The sequence below is a fragment of the Pteronotus mesoamericanus genome, unplaced genomic scaffold (genome assembly GCF_021234165.1).
Source record: "Pteronotus mesoamericanus isolate MK-2021 breed Mesoamerican mustached bat unplaced genomic scaffold, CSHL_Meso_final contig_25, whole genome shotgun sequence".
Taxonomy (NCBI): domain Eukaryota; kingdom Metazoa; phylum Chordata; class Mammalia; order Chiroptera; family Mormoopidae; genus Pteronotus; species Pteronotus mesoamericanus.
This window is the reverse complement of record NW_026555105.1, coordinates 15,781,873-15,801,531: the sequence shown is the minus strand read 5'-3', so window position 1 is coordinate 15,801,531 and position 19,659 is coordinate 15,781,873. Positions and strand designations below refer to the sequence as shown.

At 40.1% G+C, this 19,659-nt stretch overlaps 1 protein-coding gene across 1 annotated transcript in view; it reads left to right on the top strand.

Moving 5' to 3' along the window:
- The window catches only part of CTNNBL1 (catenin beta like 1), a 152,173-nt gene that overhangs the window by 84,502 nt on the left and 48,012 nt on the right, over positions 1 to 19,659 (top strand). The window contains exon 11 of the mRNA XM_054573771.1: positions 10,734 to 10,915. Coding sequence (XP_054429746.1) covers positions 10,734 to 10,915 — 182 coding nt within the window. The remainder of the gene's footprint in view (positions 1 to 10,733; positions 10,916 to 19,659) is intronic.

Genomic DNA, 19,659 nt, shown 5'->3' with positions numbered 1-19,659 from the left:
TTTATGTCTGTTGTGTTTGGGGTTTATTATTGAGCTTCTTGGATCTGTGGGTTTATAGTTGTCATCAAATGTGGAAAATTTTCAAATATACACATGCTTTCTGCTCCCATCCTCCTTTCAGGAGCTTCGATTACATGTATGTTAGGCTGTTTGAGTTTGTCCAGCCACAGCTCACTGGTGATCTATTCATTTGTTTTTTAGTCTTTTTTTTTTCTTTCTGTGTTTTATTTTAGATAATTTCTATTGTTTTCAAACTCGCTCTTTTCTTCTGCTCTATGTAATCTGCAGTTAATCTTGCCCAGTGTATTTTTCATCAGACATTATATTTTTCTTTTATGGATGTTCAGTTTGGTTCTTTTTTATACCTAACCTGCTTCTAGTTCACATGTTGAAGCTTTTCTCTACCTTTTAAAACTTATCAAATGTGGTCATTATAATTTTTTATCTTTTTGTCTTCTGTCATCCATGTTATTTTTACTGATGATTTTTCACCTCCTTATGGGTAATATTTTCCTTCCTCTTTGAATGCCTGTTAGTTTTTTTACTGAAATTCAGATATTACGAATTTTACCTTGCTGGATATCGGATCTTTTCTTTTGTATCCTTATAAATATTATTGAGCTTTGTTCTAGGATATAGTTTAATTACTTTGAAATAGTTTTGTTCCTCTTGAGGCTTACTTTTAAGTGCTGTTAGGTGAGACCAGACTAGCTTTTAAGTCTATGGCTGATTTTGCCCCACTACTGAAGCAATACTCTATCTGTTAAACTGAGTTCACAAGGTTATTCCACTGCAACTGGTGGGAACACAAAATATTTCTGGTCCTCAGTGGGCTCTAGGGATTGTTTCCCCCTTCTTCTTTCAGGTAGCTCCTTTTTGCAACCTTGGTTGGTTTCCTCGCATGCATGTTCTTTTTTATTATTATTGTATTTTATTGTTTATGCTATTACAGTTGCCTCTGCTCGTTCCACCTTTGCCCTCCTCCACCCAGCCCCACCTCCCCCGGCAGTCCCCATACTGTTGTTTGTGTCCATGGTTCATGATGTGTGTTCTTCTCACATGTATATTCTAATCAGTACTCAACTGGAGGCTCAAATGGGACCGTCTGTGCAGCTCTTGGTTCTCGTACTCTGTCCTGTGCCTCCAGCCACATTGGTCTCCCGAGACTCCCAGTGCGTCTCCTCCTTTCTCTGAGGCCTAAACATTCTTCAAAGCCGCCAAGTGAGCTCATTGCATGTGTTTCCTTCTGTCTGGGATCATTGTGTTGTGCTACCTGATGCCAGGTATCTGAAAACCATAGTTTTGTGCAGTATATTTTGTCCTTTTGTTTGTTTTAGGCATGGAAGAGGAATGTAAATCCATTAGGCCCAAAGTGGAAGTCCAGCAGTATATTATATACTTCTAAAAATACTTTCTAAACTACATTTTCTTATTTATTGCTGGTGGATGGCAATGCAACTAACTTTTGTGTATTGATATTTTACTAAGCAACTTTGCTGTGTAACGTCAGTCAGGTTTCTCCTACATCTGAAGGACTTTCAGTGACAAATGTTTAATTTTTTACTCCTAGTACATCCATCTCTGGCCATCTGAAGCTCTGTTCCATATGTTATTTTGGGATTCAGGCTGAAGGAGTAGTGTTTAATGGGACATGCCTCTCTCATGGCAGAGAGAAAAGACTGAATGATTCGATGAGTCTTAAAACTTCTCCTCTAAAAACACACACATTACTTGCACTCACATTTTATTGACCATAAGAAGTTGCATGGCCAAGCCTGATGTCTTTGGTGGGAGGAAGGATGTAGAAGTAGTGATCTGTTTGAGCTGGCTCATATGGCCTCATGAGAGCTGATTGTACCCATCTTTTTCCAACACTGTGTTCAGTGACATCAGCTATGGTGGGAGTATTTACCTCATGTAAATTGGCATACAGCAAAGCCGTGCTTTTTTCCTGGATAGCCAGTTGTTAAACTTTTAGTAGCAAACCACTGGTTATTTGCCTCTTTTAGGCAATAAAAGTTAATTGTTGGGAACAAGATTATTTTTGTCGCATTTCTTTTAATAATTTGTTAATTTGTGTGTGTGTGTTTAAATTTTACTAGCTCTGACATCTAGTGCAGTATTGAATAGGAGTAGTGATAAAGGGCAAACTTGTCTTTCTCTGGTGTTAAAGGGAATGCATTTTATCAAGGAGTATAATATTTGAGTTGAGGTTTTTGAAGATAGCATTTATCAGATTAAGAAAAATGTTTTATTTATGTCACAGACTTCATCAATCATGTTATCAAATGCTTTCCCTGCATTTATTGAAATGTTTTTAGAATGAAAATGCATGGAAAATTGCATTAATGGATTTTCTGCTATTGAACTGACCTTGTATTCCTGGGATAAGCCCTCTTTTTGTATGTTTTGTAGAAGACCATATTTAACTTACAAATTTTATATCTATATTTGGTCATGAGATTGGCTTGTAATTTTACTCCTTCTCGGAAAGGTTTTTTTATCAGAGGTTTTATTTGTTTGATAGCTTTGTTAAACAAGTTGAATAGTGTTCCTTACTTTTCTGTTTTCTGAAGGAGTTTAGGTTAAAGCTGGAATTATTTCCCTTTTGAATGTTTGGTAGGACTTAATAGTGAATTTTTTTTGAGAGAAAATTTTTAACTACTGATTCTGTTTTTTTGAATGGTTATAGACCCATTTAGATTTTCTTTTTTCTTTTTGTCAGTTGTAGAAATAGATATTTCCCTAGGAATTTGTCTAGCTCACCTGTTTTCTAGATTTTTTGGCATAAAATTACCCTTTATGTTCTGTTGTTCTTAATGTGCACTGTATCTGTAGTTTTCTCTCCTTCTCTTCACTTTTATTATTATTTATTTGTTCCTTTCTTTTTTCCTTGATCACTCTTGGTAGAGATTTTTCAATTTTATTGGTCTTTTCAAAGAACCATATTTGGGCTTTGTTGATCCTCTTTATCAGGGATTGGCAACTAAGGGCTGTGGGCCAGTCTGACCGAAGCCTGTTTTCTACGGCCAGCAAGCTAAGAATGGATTTTTTTTCCCTTAAAAGTGTTTTTACTTATATATGGGATGGGCAAAAGTAGATTTACAGCTGTGAGTACTCAAAACAGAGTCTATTCTTGTATTATTATTTATTAATTATTCTGTAATTTATTTGTATTACAATTGTAATCCTACTTTTTGCCCACCCCTGTGTATGTATATATATAGTTTGTGAGTATAAAGAAAAAGATGCCACAGAGACCATATGTGACCTGTGAAGCCTAAAATACTTTCTGTCTGGCCCTATTTACATAAAGATTGCCAACCCTTGCTCTCTAGAATTCTGGATTTTTGGTGACTGATTGTTTATCTTCCTTTGCTGGCACTTCAGCCATGCTGCAAGTGGCTTCTCTGCATATCTAGCCCACCCCAGCGCTAGAAACAAAAATTTTAACCTTTGTTTTATACATCATTTTGTTTCCTGGAATAAGTTGTCAAGTAGTGGTTGGTACTATCGTTTATAAAAAATGGGTGAGAATAGAAATTGAAAATTGAAAAAATGTATTTAGTAACATGAAGACCACCATCATTCTATTTTAGTGATGGAATATCCTTTAGCCACTCCCAGAGCACCTATGTACTTTGGTACTACAGTTTGAGAGCAGCTATGAACTTGGTCATATTGGTCTGACTGTCTAATTAACAGAGATCCTGGACCCTAGAAAGTGATCTTATATTTTGGAAGCTAAAAAGGACTTGGCTTTATTGTTTGCTTTGTAAAGCAAGTAAAAATGATCTCGTATGTCATATTCAAGTTTCTTGCCAGGATTAGTTTATGATTCACATCTTTTAAAAAATACTTGTTACTCTTTTTTTTTTTTCCTTCCTTAGTCTCTTTTGGCCACGGAGGGGCTGACTTCACTTTTACTTGTCCTTTGAGTAAATTTCCTCCAGGGTTCCATCCTTCTCTTGTACTTACTTTCTGTACCCTCCTGGGGTAGTCTTATTCATACCATTGATTTATAGTTACTTCCCACAGATTTAATGATTCTTCCAAATTTCGCCCTATTTTTAATCTCATTTCTGGACATCAGACTCTGAAGTCTAAGTTGGACATTGCTGCCATGCCTCACAGGCACCTCGGGTTCAATATGAACTCAGCCCTCGTTCCTCCTCGTCTATGATTGCTTTGCCTTTTTTACCGGTCTCTCTGCCTTTTATAGATCTTCCCTCCTTCTTCTGCTTCCCTGCACCCCCTTTCCCCCAATACTGTCCATCCCACTGTGGCAAGTGTAATCTTTCTAATACACAAGATCAGCAGGCTCCATGCTTTGCTGCTGCACCTCTTACTCTTATTGTAGTGCTACCATGCTATGCATCACTTCTCTGAATGTTCCATGTTTTCTCATGTCTTTGCATGTGCTATTGTTTCCTTCTGCTTGAAGTACCCTCCCCAGTTTTGCTTGTACAGGAAAGACCTTCATGAAGCTTGGTTCAGGCATCATCTCCTTGTGAGGCCTCCCCAACTCAGACGTAGTCGGCCCCCTTCCTGGGTTCACATCCTACTTTGTGTTCACCTCCGCTGTAATACTCGCCTATTCTCTGTGTATCCACCTTCTGCATTCCTGTCTCCCCTGTGAACTGAGCTCCTCAGAAGCGTGAGCCATGCCTGTCTCTACATCCTCAGCTTAACATCGGGCACCTATTAGATACCTCATAAATATTTGATGAAACAACAGATGAACAAAAAATTATACTCAGAATGCATGTTCATTGCAAAAATGTTTTTGTATAATAAAGAATGAGCTGATTAAAACAAGAATGGAAACTTACCTCTCCCCACCCCTCCTTCTCATCAGAAGGAGCACAGGGAGCAGATGACTCCCAGTCATTTTCCACAGCCGCCCGCTTTTATGGAGGCTTTTGCGTCCACATTGGCCCTAGCATGATCGACAACCTGATGAACCCAGACAAGACTAAGATAAACTACTTGTCCTGCAGTAGAATAAATATTTCAAATAACGTCAACCCAAGAAAGTCAGCTATTGATTGCTAAAAGCCTGAATTTAAGCCCGATGAATATTCCAAAGTTCACCTCCGTGCAGCTTGCCTAAATGGTGATCAATATGCAATTACTGCCCCCCTTTTAACGTGTCTTACACTGCCTATCTGAAGAAGGGTTTTACTTTTAAAGCCTTTTGTTTGTAGAATTTGCTTAGGCAAGAAAAAAAGACTTGGCTAAACCAGAGTTCTTTGCCTTCAGGATTTCAAACAATTCCCCGGTTTCTGTGGAACGGTTTGAATGCGTGCTGCGCGGTAACTGAAGGTGCCCTGTTAACATGGCCATCATTCAATTCAAGAGGCTTTTTCCCTGAGCGTCTAAACAATGAGGATATATTTATCTCAGTTTTCTAATTTCTGCTCACATGACTATTTGCCCTAGTCATACCTTTGTAAATACAAGTTTAATAAGTAGGTTGCTTAAGTCCAGCAGCAGTAAAAGCAAATATATATTTTTTGTCTAGTTTCCTGTTAAAATTTTATCTTGATGCAGACACCTTTCCTGCTGAATTTGGAGCCCTGTTTACCCTGCTCCCGACATTTAAGACTTTATGTCTCACAAATATGCCTTTTTTACACCGCTACCGTAGTCAGAACCCTTCGTCATTTTTCACTTACACTGAGCTCACTGTCCTCCCTGCCCAAGGCTCCACGACCCTTCATCACACTGCTGCGGGATTAAGCTATCTGAAGTATATCCATTTAGTACCCTCCTTTTCTTAAACATTTCTTGGCATCTTGACATCAATGGCATGGAGCCCAGGTTACCTAGCCGCACATCTAGGGCCTGCCATGACCTGCCCTTGCCCACCTCTCCTAAGTCGTCCTCCACCACCGGTCTCAGAACGACTTCCAGTTCCCTCAGTGGCACGCTGTTACAGGCCTTCCGCACCTTTGCACATGTGGTTTACCCGCCACCGCCACCAAGGTCATCGCGCTCTCTTCTCCGCCTGGCAACTCTTTCTTCAGGCTCAGTTCAGGTATCGCCGTCCCTTTGACACCTTCACTGACTTCTGCAGGATAAAGTTAATTATATCCACTTCTCACCTCCTTGGTCTTCATTTTCACTGCTTCAAGCTTTTGAAATTTTTAATTTACCTATCCTTCAGTTGCTTAAAGACAGGGAGCTTATAATTCTTAACAGCTAGTGTAGTGCTTGTTGCATGAAGACGTGCTCACCAGTAGCCTCTTTTTTTTTTTTTTTTAACTTAGTAGCTGGATTGAATGTCATATGTGAGTATCTATGGATTGTTTTGATTGATCCCACAGCAATGGTAGGAATATTCACAATACAGCCTTGGTATTTGAGGTTGGCACCAAATGGGATGACCAGCTGTCTCAGTTTACCCCAAACTGAGGGATTTCCTAGGATGTGATATTTTCAGTGCTAAAAATGAAAAAGTCCCAGGTAAACAAGGATGGTCTTGCATCAAGGGGTTCTGTTGGCGAGCTTTTTACCTACTCTTCTTTCCTTCACTCATGGGGACCTGATCCTGGCTGGCTAGTCGGACCCAGGATAGCATGCTCTGTCATTGTTAACACTTAATAGTGCAGCATTTTAATAGTGTTTCCTCTACATAAGACTATTCAAAAGGGTGTTTCTGATTCTTTTTCTTTGGCTTTCATATAAGAAATTGGATGAAGGGCTTTGGGTTATGTTATCACCACCTTTTCTTTTTTTAAAGATTTTATTTACTTTTAGAGAGAGGAGAAGGGAGGTAAAAAGAGAGGGAGAGAAACAGTGATATATTAACTGGTATGCCTCTCTCTACCTTTTTGATCAGCCTTGCCTTCCATCGCAGAACCAATCACTTTGCTCCATTTATTCTCCCTTTTTTCAGTCTTTAGTCTCCTCATCACCCCTGGCTTTTTGAAATCCTAAAAATATGATTAAATTGACCATATCATTGAAAAAAATAATTTAAAAAATCTTACCCTGGCTTTTTTCTCAAGCTGATGGACTCTCTTATCCAGGATTTGCTAATGAGTAGCCTATACTCACCCCTCTTATTTTCTCATCTCCTTTCAAATACTTACATACGCATCCTTTTTCCCCCCAAACTCCCCCAAATACATATATAATGCCACTCTCACTCTAAAGTAACTAACACAGTAATGGTGTCAGAACCAACATGTTGAATTGTATCTTCTTAACTCCTAGAATTAGTTCTTTAGTTGGAGGCCTTATTGTGCCTTACAAGACTAGGAGGCGCATGGCCTTTGATAAAGCCCTTATTTCTGTCCCTGACCTAAGCAGAACACTGCTCCTTGCCATGCTTCAAACATGACAGCCTTTTGTCTCTTTTTTGAGCATGCCAGCTCATTTTCACCATAGGGCCTTTGTACTTGGCTGTTCCTTCTGCTTTTAATGTTTTGCCCCTAAAATGTACATGATCAATTCATCTCATCACATCACTCAGATCTCAATACAAATGTTACCCCTAAAGAGGCCTTCCTTAGTTACCTAACCTAAAGTATTCTCTCCAGTCATTCTTTCACATTGTCTTGTTTCCATGACACTTAACCACTATCAAGTGTCTTGATTTTCCATTTGTCTCCTGCAGTTAGAATTAAGCTCCATAAGAACTGAGACTTGATATGTCCTATTCACAAAAGACGTATCTATTAAGTATTTGTAGATTGAATAATACATGGGGGGATTATATGCTGACTTATACTTTTCCCTGATTATTTCATATTTAGTCTACCCAAATAGATTAAATGGCTTTGAAAGCAGAAGCCATGTCTTAAGTTTTGTTTTTCTGTTTTGACTATCACAATACTAAGTGCTCAGTAAACATTGAGTGTTGGCTTGGTTGGTTGATTTAGCAGCTATACTAAAATATGAAATGACTGACTTGCTTCTTTCTACCTCATAGAGTGTTAAAGAAAACAGTGCAAGGTGATAGAAAATGATACTCCTTTGAGAAGTATTTTCAAGACTGGTAGCCAGTTGCAGGATTATTCTGTGACCTATGGATTGATTCAAGGGGCCGGGGGGAGGGGGAGGAAATCTCCTTTGTGTTTTCTTGAAAATAGTTTATCTTTTCTAATACTAAAAAGTATTAAATGTTTATTATGGAAAAATGAAATATACTAAAAAGTAGAAAAAAGGAATAATAAGATGCAGAAAAAGTATTTGACAAAATCCAACACCTTTCATGATAAAAATACTTAAACTAGGAATAAAAGGGAACTTCTTCAACCTTTGATATAAAACATCTACAAAAAAATCCACAGCTAACATCATACTTAATGGTGAAAGACTAAGTGTTTTACTCTCAGATCAGCACAAGACAAGGATGTCTACCTTCACCACTCCTATTCAGTATTTCACTGGAGTTTCTAACCTGGGCATTAAACAATGAAGTGAAATAAAAGGCATTTACATTGGAAAGGAAGACTATATTTATTTGCAAATGACATCTTGTAAGTAGAAAATCCTAAGGAATCCACTAGAAAATTATTGAAACTAATAAGTTTAGTAAGGTTGCAGGACATAAGTTTAATATACAAAAATCAATTGTATCTCTATATACTTGCAATGAACAATCCAAAAAAGAAAGCAAGAAAATTATAATAGCATCAAGAATAAAATACATAGTAATAAATTTAACAAAAGTGCGAAATTTATACTCTGAAAATGATAAAACATTGGTGAAAGAAATTAAAGAAGATCTAATAAATAGAAACGTATTTCATATTCATAGATCAGAAGACTTAATTTTGTTAAATTGGCAGTATTCCCCAAAATAATGTATAGATTCAGCATAATCCCTTTCAGAATTGCAGCTGACTTAATTGTAGAAATTAAGAAGCCGATCTTACAATTAGTTTCAAATTACAGGGGGCCAGAAATTGCCAAACCATCTTGAAAAATAACACCCACTTTTAAGTACTACAAAGTAGTGGTAATTAAGTCATTGTGGTACTGTCGTAAATTAATAGAATATAATTGAGAATTCAGAAATAAAACCATTTGGCTCTGGTCAGCTGATTTTCAATAAGAATACCAAGACCATTGAATGGGGAAAGAATACTCTTCAACAAGTAGTGTTGGGACAGACAATTGGATATCCACATGTAAATGAATGAAGTTGGACTCTTACCTCACACCGCAAACAAAAATTAATGCAAAGTGAACTATAGACCTCAATGTAAAGAACTAAAACTATTAAACTCTTAGAAGAAAATGTGTAAATTTCATGACATTGGATTGGCACACTAAAAGTGTGAGCTACAAAAGAAAAAATAGGTAACTTGGACTTCATCAAAATTAAAAACTTTTGTGCTTCAAAGGACATTATCAAGAAAGTGAAAAGACAATCCCTAGAATGGAAAAAAATATTTGTAAATACTTCATATTAAGGGACTTGTATCTAGAATGCAGAATTCTTACAACTCAGTAATAAAGATAATTAAACTAATTTAAAATGGTCAAAGAATCCGAATAGACAATTATTTCTCCAAAGAAGATATACAAATGGCCAATAAGCACAGGAAAAGATGCTTAACATCATTAGTTATCAGGGAACTGCAAATCAAATCCACAATGAGATGCCACTTCACACCCACTAGGAAGGCTAGAACCAAAAGGTAAGGTGGTATGTGTTGGCACAGATGTGAAGAAGTCAGAACATTTATACACAACTGGTAGAAATGGAAAATGGTTCAGCCACTTTTGAAAACAGTTTGACGGTTCTTCAAAAGGTTAAACATAGAGCTATCATATACCCTAGCAATTCTATTCCTAGGTATACATACACCCAGAAGAAATGAAAACAGGTGTCCGTACAAAAACTTGTACACGAATGTTGATAACATTATTTAGAATAGACAAAAGATAGAAGCAGCCCAAATGTCTGTTAATGGCTGAATGGATAGCCAAATTGTGACATATCCATACAATGAACTATATTATTTGGCCATGGAAAAGAATGAAGCACCAGTACATGCTACAACCAGGATGAACCTTGAAAACAGTATGCTAGGTGAAAGAAACCAGTCACAAAAGACCACATATTTTATGATACCGTTTACTTGAAATGTCCAGAATAAGTAAGTCCATAGAGACAGAAAAAAGATTACTGGTTGCTTAGGGATGGGGTGAGATGGGGACGGAGTGGCAGGTGGTAGCTGAAGGGGTAACGAAAATGTTCTATACTTGACTGTGTTGATGGCTGCACAGAGTTTTAAGTTGACTAAAATCCATTGAATTGTTCATTTTTAAATAGCTGAATTGTATGGTATGTGAATTACATATTGACAAAGCTGTTAAAAAGAAAGGAAAAGGAATAATAGGGAATCCATAATTTCACCACCTTGAAAGAATCTCTGTAAGCATTTTGATCTATTTTTTTTTATCAGTTTTTAAGGCATATTTTTCACATAATTGAGGTAATAGCTTCATATAGAATTTTGAATGTATTTTATACTTACTATTCTGACCTTGAAAAGTCATTCGTGTTATTACAGACTTTCCTAATTGTTCACAAGTATATAGTAGTCCATGTAGATATACCATAATGTAATAATTTTCTCATTGGTGGATATTTAAATTGTTTTTTTTCTTTATTTTTCCCCTTTAGAAGTACTGTAATAAATACACTTAAAAAAAAAAGAAGCTAGAACATCCCAATGAAATGCCTTATATGAAACCTCTTTTGTTCCCAGAGAAAAGAAGATCTCACGGAGCAGCGCCCTGAAAGTGCTGGACCACGCCATGATTGGGCCCGAGGGCACAGACAACTGCCATAAGTTCGTTGACATTCTTGGCTTACGAACCATCTTTCCCCTCTTCATGAAATCTCCCAGGAAGATCAAGAAAGTGGGAACCACTGAGAAGGAGCATGAAGGTATGAGCATTGGGTGCATTAGGAGAAATGGCAGAAATGAGAGCTACTTTGAAAAACTCTGATCTGCGTTTGAGTAGACTCTTACGCTGAAGAGTGCTACCTTTTTCTTTCTTATCTTTTTATTTTCTGTGCATGGAAAAGCAACCCAGAGACCCCAGATCACTGATGGCCTTTGTTGCACTGGCTTGCTTGAATCCTAGCGGTTCCATTTCTTTCTGGCCTCTTAATAAGTCTGTACGTGAGGGTTTTGTTTTCTTCACTATAATTTGTAGCAAGGTGTCTCTCTGATGGAAGACCCTTTTGAAAAGAGTAATGAGATGGCAGCACATGTCACCTCCGGAGTGGTGCTTTCATGTATTTCTGTATTAAAGTATGATTCAGCTAACATCAGGAATTGCCGAAATAAACTATTTACAGCCCAGATTCCCCTTTTTATGTTTCTCCTCCCTGATGGTGCATACTCCCAGCAAAATGCTGCCATGAATTGCGGTGCTGTAACCAGAGTAGTTACTGCAGGCCAATCTCTTCCTGCTATTGTCTAGTGGACTGCTGCTTCCCTCCCCCCAGTAAACAGCCACAGTGCAGCCTGGAAGGCTGAGGATTTATGAGCATTGACAGTTCTGCTGGAGGCTAACAGACACTTGTACTAGGGAATTTACATGGTTGGATGGTTATTTTAACATGTGGGGAGGGGGCAGCAAGGAGGGGTGTGAAGAACCGGTGTGTGCAAAAGAGGAGGAGAACCTGAGCTAATTGGCTCACTAATTTGGTTATCTTGTCAAAAGTTAACATTTGTCCCACGGTTTATATTATGTGTGTGTGTGTGTGTGTGTGTGTGTGATTAATAGAATTGGTATTGGTATCTGATGGATCTTTTACATTCCTCACTCTACTAGATAAAAATTTCCCTTGTCAGCCCTGGACGGGTGACTCAGTTGTTTGGAGCATCATCCTGTATACCCAAAGGTTGTGAGTTCGATCCCCAGCCAAGGCTCATGTGGGAGGGAGGCAGCCGATCAATGTTTCTTTCTCACATTGATGTTTCAATCTCTTTGTCTCTGTCTCTCCCCCCAACCTTTCCTCTCTTTCTAAAATCAGTAAACATGTCCTCGGGTGAGGATTAAAAAAAAAAATTCCCCTCTCAAATTGACTTTACTTAGTGTCTTCCACCTGGAGTGACTAAAGGGAAGGTGAAGTGACTGTCTTCAGCAGTCGCCTCCACTGATACCTTCTCTGATCACAGCAGCTTTCCAGAGACAACAGAAAGTCTGGCAAGGGAGGAACTCACAGTGCAAAAAATTGCGAACTAGACATCTAAGAACAAGTAGAGAGTTCAGTTCACTTCAAATCAGATATTGACCAGTCACTAACCGTAAACATGTTTACCAGCCATAACAACCCTGTTGCTGGTCTTTTTTCTTTTCTCAATAGAAATTCAGCGAAATGAGGCTATTGGAGAAGGAATAGGTGGTGTTGGAGATCTAGGAGATAAAATTTTGGAGACAGTCATTTCTTGAAAACCTGCCACAGTCCTAGTATTGCTGTGTTGTGGGCTATATTATTTAGGCCTAACAACCTATGAAGTAGATGGGAGTACCTTTGTTATTTTTTAGGAAATCAGCTGAGAAATGAACCGAGCTATGGTTCTGCAACTAACTAGCTATGTGACTTTAGACCCTCTATTTAATTTCTCTGAACTGTATTTTTCTTCCTGGTCTATAAAACAAGGACACTAGACTAGTGAACTAGATGCTCTGGTATCTGTACCTTAAGTTTCTGAGACACAGGCCCTATTGTCAAGGCTTCGTCCTGTAATCTGGGACATTCCACACAGGCTGTGCCGTGGCTCATCTGCTGGGTTCTAGTGAGAGACTGGATGCCACATCTTGAGCACGCTTCAAGAAAGAGAAGGAAAACAGCCCTTAGCTGGCTATTGCTCTGTGCATGGTACTAGAAGAGGAGAAGTGACAGGTTCAGTGAGCAGCTGTTTTCCTTCTGAAAAATGTGCCCAGTCACATGCTGGCAACAGCGCATTTGCTCTAGAGTACCTGCGTTAGGAATTTGATAACCTTATATTAGTGAGGGCAATGGCTTGGTAAGACAGCTCCTGGAAGGCATGTTTAGCCTGTAATGGCTGGTGAGCATGAGCTCTGCATCCTGAGTACACCAGCACCCAGAGAGAAGTGATCCCTCAAGGAGAAAATACCGCTCTGGGCCTCCTCGCCGGGTGCTGCTGCTCCTGGCACGCGGGCCCTTGCGCCGTGAAGGTGGAGGGGAGAATGAAGGCAGAGCAGGGCAGGGCACGTTGTACAAGGTTTCTTTGTCCTGTCTTGTCCCTCGGCTTACTCTGTGTGCTGGCCAGTTTTGTATGCCAAGCTAGAGCACAGTAGCTTTGGACCATCAGGAGTATTTTACAGATGCGCCCCGCTCATTCTTGGCCCCCAGGCTTCCACCGTGCTCCTTCCTCAGTCTGTAACAATTTTCTCTGTCTGCCTGGCTACCTTTTAGTCATCCTTCAGGTCCTTAGTTTTACTGTCACTTTCTCAGGGTGGCATATCATGAGCCCCTGGACTAGAATAGAGCCTCTTAATTAGTGGACTCTGGTCTCCAGACTTCGCCTTCATAGCCTTTAAGATAATGGAACCATTGGCCTTGCCACCCCTGGGTCCCGCGGTCCAGCCAGTGCTTGGCATGTGGTGGATGCACAGTAAATGTTTATTGACTGCATGAATAAGCAGCCACTTTCCTTAAAGCCTGCTCATTAAGAACAAACATGGGTTTGGAACTCTCCTCGGAACCCTGCAAGGTTAATGTCAATGCAGTTGACTTCATATTGATGGTTGTCAGTCATACCCCTGGAGTGAGTGGTCTCTTCCTCATCTTGTTTAGAAACAAAAGCAAGTGGGTTGCTAGTCATAAATTTTACTTCGTCTCATGGACTTGGAGTCTACGGCGGAAGCCTCCCTTTAGAGCCTCGTCCCTAAGAACCATATTGTGGATAGAACTTCCTTGTAGGGGAGGGCACCCTGTGGCAATCGTCTTTTGGTGATCCAACAACTCCTAATGAATCAGCATGGGCTGGGAAGCAGGTTACCGTTCCAGAAGCTCCTGAGGGCCACTTGCATGCCTCGCTTTCTTGTCAAACCTCAGGGGCTTGTCACATATCAGGGTTAGCCTCCTTCAAGTTTATCCTGGTCCAGTCTCAGCCTTTATTGAGTCTCAACCTTCCCCAGACTCCTATGGTAGCAGTATTGACGACTGTGGTACAGATGGATCCACTGCTTATCAGCCATGTGACCTTGGGCAAATTCCAAAATTCTCTGATCCTCAGTTGCCTCATCTGTAAAATAATGAGACTAGATCTACCACATAGGGTGGTTGTGAGGGTCAGGTAAGATGACATGGATGTTTGGCATACATAGGTCCCAGAATAGAGCAGGCACCTTAAGAAGTGTGTTATCTCTGCCAAACCTGTCGCCAGTGCTGCGCACCCTGGCCTTGGTCACAGGCACCCATCCTTCTAAGAGATCACCAGGAAAGCTGGGCAGAGACTGCGCATACCTTGGTTGGGGGAAGACTGGGAGAGTGTGGGTTTTACTTATGCTCAATAATGGGGTGGCATAAAAGCGGCTGTGTTCCTAAAGCCAACAATGGGGTTGAGCGAGGAGAACTTTCTGATTAAGGTGACTAGAGAGAAGGAAGAAGCAAAAACTGTCCTTATAACCTAGAATTGCTGGTAATTTAGTTCCTCTTTTGTGAGTTGGGGTGGAGAAGAGGAAGAGTTATTGGAATTGAAATCCATTCGGGTTTGCATAATAAAACCTTCAGAAATAGATCAGGGGAGGCATTTCGCTTGGGGGATGGGTTAGAAAGCAATAATTTGCCCTTGTGTGCAATAGTGTGATTGGCTGCCTCTTTGGCTTTATAAAGAATAGCACAGTATATATTGTCTCCTTGGTATTAACTGCTTCAGAATAGGAAGGGAGCAGAGAAGAGCTGGGATCCAGAAATGGCATTTGACCTTTAATTCTTGTCTCTTTTTAAAATTCTTATTAAAATAGGTCCAATTTTTCTTATATTGCTTCATTAGGTAGGTGAGTTATTGAGTTTGTAGCAGTTCTAGTTAATTGCGCTGTTTTAACATGGTTCCCCTGGAGGCTGTTATAAGCTTTAGGGGGGTGAGCTGCCAAGCAGTGTGTAGGTGTGTGGTGTGCATGCTGGGCGTGTGCACACATTTTACCTTATGAACAGTGACAGCAGTTGATAACAGGTTAGTGCTTTAAAGAATACCATTCTGTCACCTGCAAAGAATTGTGATTCTGGCGGGCTCTACATGTCAGGAAGCATGTAGTTCCCTGGTGCTTCTTGGACTCCCAACAGTGAGGAAGTGCAGACCAGAGCTCCCACCACTGTCCAGGGTTAGAGGAGGGCAGATCCTTCCCTGCAGTCAGGAAAGAAGGGAGTTTAACCAAATAGGCAAGAAAGAAATATTTATAAAGTCTCCATCGTGGACTGTAGGAAATGACATGACATTGTTTGGGGCCAGCTATGCTCAAAATTTAACAGAGACCTAGTATGTGACAGGTCGCAAGGAAAAAGGGAACAAAAGTACATTTCCTATCCTGGAGGAAGCTCTTCTTTCCTAGTGTTCCGTCTCCAGAGCTTTTCCTCTGCCTGTTCCTCAAACGTTTGTTTTTGCATGTATTGGCAGTGTCTTCCAAGGCCTCCCTCCTTCCTCCCTCCCTCCCTCTTTCTCTTTTCCCTTCTCTGCTCTTCTCTTCTTAGGTGATCTCCTCTACTACCTGCAGCTTTAACCTCTATCTCTTCTGCCAGTAATTCCCAAACCTTCAGCCTTGTTTCTTTCCCAAGCTCTACTGGCACAGCTAATTAACCAGCAGACAACCCCGTCAGATACTCACACTCACCTCTTGCAAAACCATACTCATCCCTTCAATGCCCAAGTCTCTTCTATTTCCCTCTCCTGGTAAATGTCACCGCTCTGCACTCCACCACCCACAGCGAAAATCAATGCACCATGCTTAACTCTAACATTCCCTCATGTAATTAATCTTAAGTCCTGTGAATTTTACCTTATGAAAAAACCTTCTTTCAGGCTTCTCCATTGTCTCATCACCCCTCCCAAAGTATCACTATAGCCTTAATAAGTGTCTCTTTCCATATCCCCATTCTCCTGTCCTCTCAGAGTCTGTCCTGCATGCCACCAACCACATTAGAGAGGCACTCCCAGCACTCAGTGAACTTAGAGTTGAAGGAAGGGGGAGAAAAGCAATTTTGCAGATATTTACCAACAAAAAACATATTAGCAAGTACAAAGACATACCAGACAAAAGTACCTCATTATTAAAGGGTACTAGAGAACAGGAATACTTAGAAAGGAAGATACTTCTGGTAGAAAAAAGATGATGAGATAGGTTAAAACAAAGGGCACTGGAATTTCAACCTACCAGTGCATCTGTTACTACTATTTCAGCATTTGTAGGAGTGTCTTCACACAGCTGAACGTATTTTGAGCCTTACAACAGCCCCACAAAGTTGGTGATGTTTCTCATTCTGAAGATGAGGAAATTGTAAGACTTGAGGAGATCATGACTTCAAGTCATGCAGTGGGTAAGTAGCTGAACTAAGACTTAGAATCCTGAGCTTCTGATCACAAACCTCGCATTCGTTTCACAAAGTCATGTCATGATGTTTGCTCTTCTGGAGCCAACCAAACTAGCTTGCCCTCTTCTATGGATTGTTCATAAAGTCAAAAATTCTTGATCAGAAGACCTTGGCTCTAATCTTGGTGCTTTGACCCAGCACAGGTCATCATGGTGGTAGGGACTCTTATCCTTTCAAATTGTACAAATTATATGGCCTAATGACTTGGTGAAATTATTGTTAGGCTTTTCCAGTGTATTTCACAGTGCTTGGTGCATGGTAGATGCTCAGTGAGTGCTGGTTGAATGAATAAGTGCATTTGTTTAACACCTATGTACCATCTACAGTCAAGACCAAGACATGTGCCTATAATTAAAGCATTGTGTAATTCTAAGGACTTACCGTGTTAACCAGTTTGTGGTTCTCCCATAAGGCTACAGAATCTGTCCCATAGTGATATTTAATACATGTTTGTTTATTCATCTATAAGAATAGAATTAATACTACCCTTTTTTGATTATTTTGAGAATTATTATTGCATAAGTCTAACACAGTGTGGGACTGATAAATGTTAGTTTATTATGTTGTTATTTTAATACTGACCCAAGACATCATACTATATACTGTTAAAATAGGAGGTGTGGAAGTCCAGACTTCTAGGGATCTTGGGAAGCCTTCGGAGAAGAAATAGCATTTGAATGTTTTCTAAAAGACAAATAGTATTTCATTCTTATACCAGTGCTGGGAGTGGCAGAGGGGACAGTGAGCACTAAGGCATGTATAACCATTATTGTGGTGTGGGTGATTAAGAACATGGGTTTTGGATGAAGACAAGACGTGGGTTGGTGCCTTGGTCCTTTCATTTACTAGCTGTGTGACTTTGGAAAAGTTGCTTAACCTCTCTGATCCTATATTTCCTTAATTGTAAAATTGGAATAATATTGAGATCTTATCTCATAAGGGTGCTATATATGGGGGTTAAGTGAAATAATACAGATAAAGTGCTTAGCACAGTGCCTGCTTCACTACTATTAGTAGCTGTGACGAGGATGGGTTCCTATTTGTATTCCTCTTCTTTGTACTCTTGGTCATTTAAGAAGTACTTGGAAGAAATACTTTCCTTCCCTGAATCTGCCATTCACAGAGGTAGACTGTAAACACACCTGTCCTTTGTGGAACGTACGACGGAAAGCTTCCCCAGAGAGGACACACCAGGGAGCCCCAGGTCCCCGCTTGCCCTCCATATTACCTGTAAACAGGTAATTCAGTGATATCCCCCCCCCCTTTTTTTATTCCCCAAGCTTAAAAATCATAAAAGGTTGGTTATACTGGTCAGAAAAATGAGCAAGAGTGAATGGTATTTAATTTTAAAAATGGCAGTAAGTCATGTACTAACAAGCACTGTATGTTAAACAAGGATGGAAATGTCTTGCTGTTGCTTTTTGTTGCTATTTGAAACCTTATAATTGAACAGATTCTGGATCAATTCCTTTTCTCTCCCTCCAGCTAGCTGCTTGTCTCGTTCCTGACCTCGGATGATAAAATATTGGGATGCTGAAATAGCAATGTGTTTGGATTTGGGGGTCCCTCATCAGGCTAGAGGGGGTGATTTTGAGTGTTCCACATCTGGTTTGCTAACTGGTTCTGTCATATTAAGAATTTACCCTCAGGCCTTTCTTTCCCAAGTAGAACACAGTGTAGTTGTTTGTCAACGAGGAAGACAGTGAAACAGAGGATGTATTTGCCACCCTGGAAGAAACTGTAATTCTCTTCTGCAGGGAGGAGGGGGGACGGGCTAATGGCTAGCTCACGTTTATTGCATATCCGCTAATACACTCGGGCCTCTGCATCTGACCTACTTTATGAATTAGGCATTTCTGTCTTTTTACGGATAAATCTCAGGGAGTTTTTAATTACCAAAGACCTTTTAGCAAATGAGCAACAAAAGCAGAATTTAAGCCTAGGTCTGCTTCTAAAGCTTCTTCCAGCACCAGAGTGGCTCCAGTGGTCTCTGGTTGACACGAGAGGCAGCACAGACATGGAAGGAGGGTCATCTTTGCAGACAGACAGACCTGGCTTCATTCCCACCTCTACCCCTAAACTAGCTGGTGGCCTTAGGCAAGTTATTCTTTCTGGACCTTGAACTCCTCTTTAGTCAACAAGCCTGATAAAACCTTTCTCGCCCTGACCAACGTGGCTCAGTTGGTTGGGCGTCGTCTCACAAAGCAAGGGGTCACTGGTTCACCTTCTGGTCAGAGCACATGCCTGGGTTGAGGGTTTGGTCCCCAGGTGGGGCGCATACAAGAGGCAACCCATCAATGTTTCTCTCTCACACTGATGATTCTCTCCCTTTCTCCCTCCCTTCTTTCTCTAAAATATCAGTAAAGTTTTTTAAAAACTTTCTTAAAGAGTTGTGTGAAGAATAATGATCATGAGCATCCTATATATAGCCTCTAGCAAGTAGACATTCAATAAATAGTAATATAGTTACTACCTATCAGCCTCCTTTCAAATATAGTCATCCTATCTCTCCCAAGTTTTCTGTTTACATGTAGGATCAAACTCCTTGACTTATGTGTGTGTGAAGCCCAGTTGGGGACCAGGACTCCATATGCAGACAGGCTGGGTCGTATCAAGAGCTACCAGAGAGCAAGAGCTACCAGAGAGACGGGACAGCCACTAGTTGTCATGGTGGCCTGTGACCTGAACCCTTAGTTATTAGACAACCCTGGTTATGCTAGCCCTGTTACAAGTCATCACTTCTTGAATGGGGTTCCAGACCCTTCTATTTCACACTCTTGCAAAGTTTTTTTCTATGGAAAAGAGCCTTAAAGGCAGGTCAGTGAGACTTCATTCATTTTTTTTCTTCTTATTAAGCAAATCATTAAACCTCTCCTTTGTGCCAGCCTGGTGCTACAGACGGAAGGTGAACAATCTCACAGCCCAGCTAGGGAGAAATCAAAACCTGTATTTATACAACAAGGTAAAAATGAAAGGTGAATAAGCTCACAGCCCAGCTAAGGAGACAGACATAGAAACCTGCATTATATTACAAAGTAGAAAGGTAGAAGAAAGTGTGACAC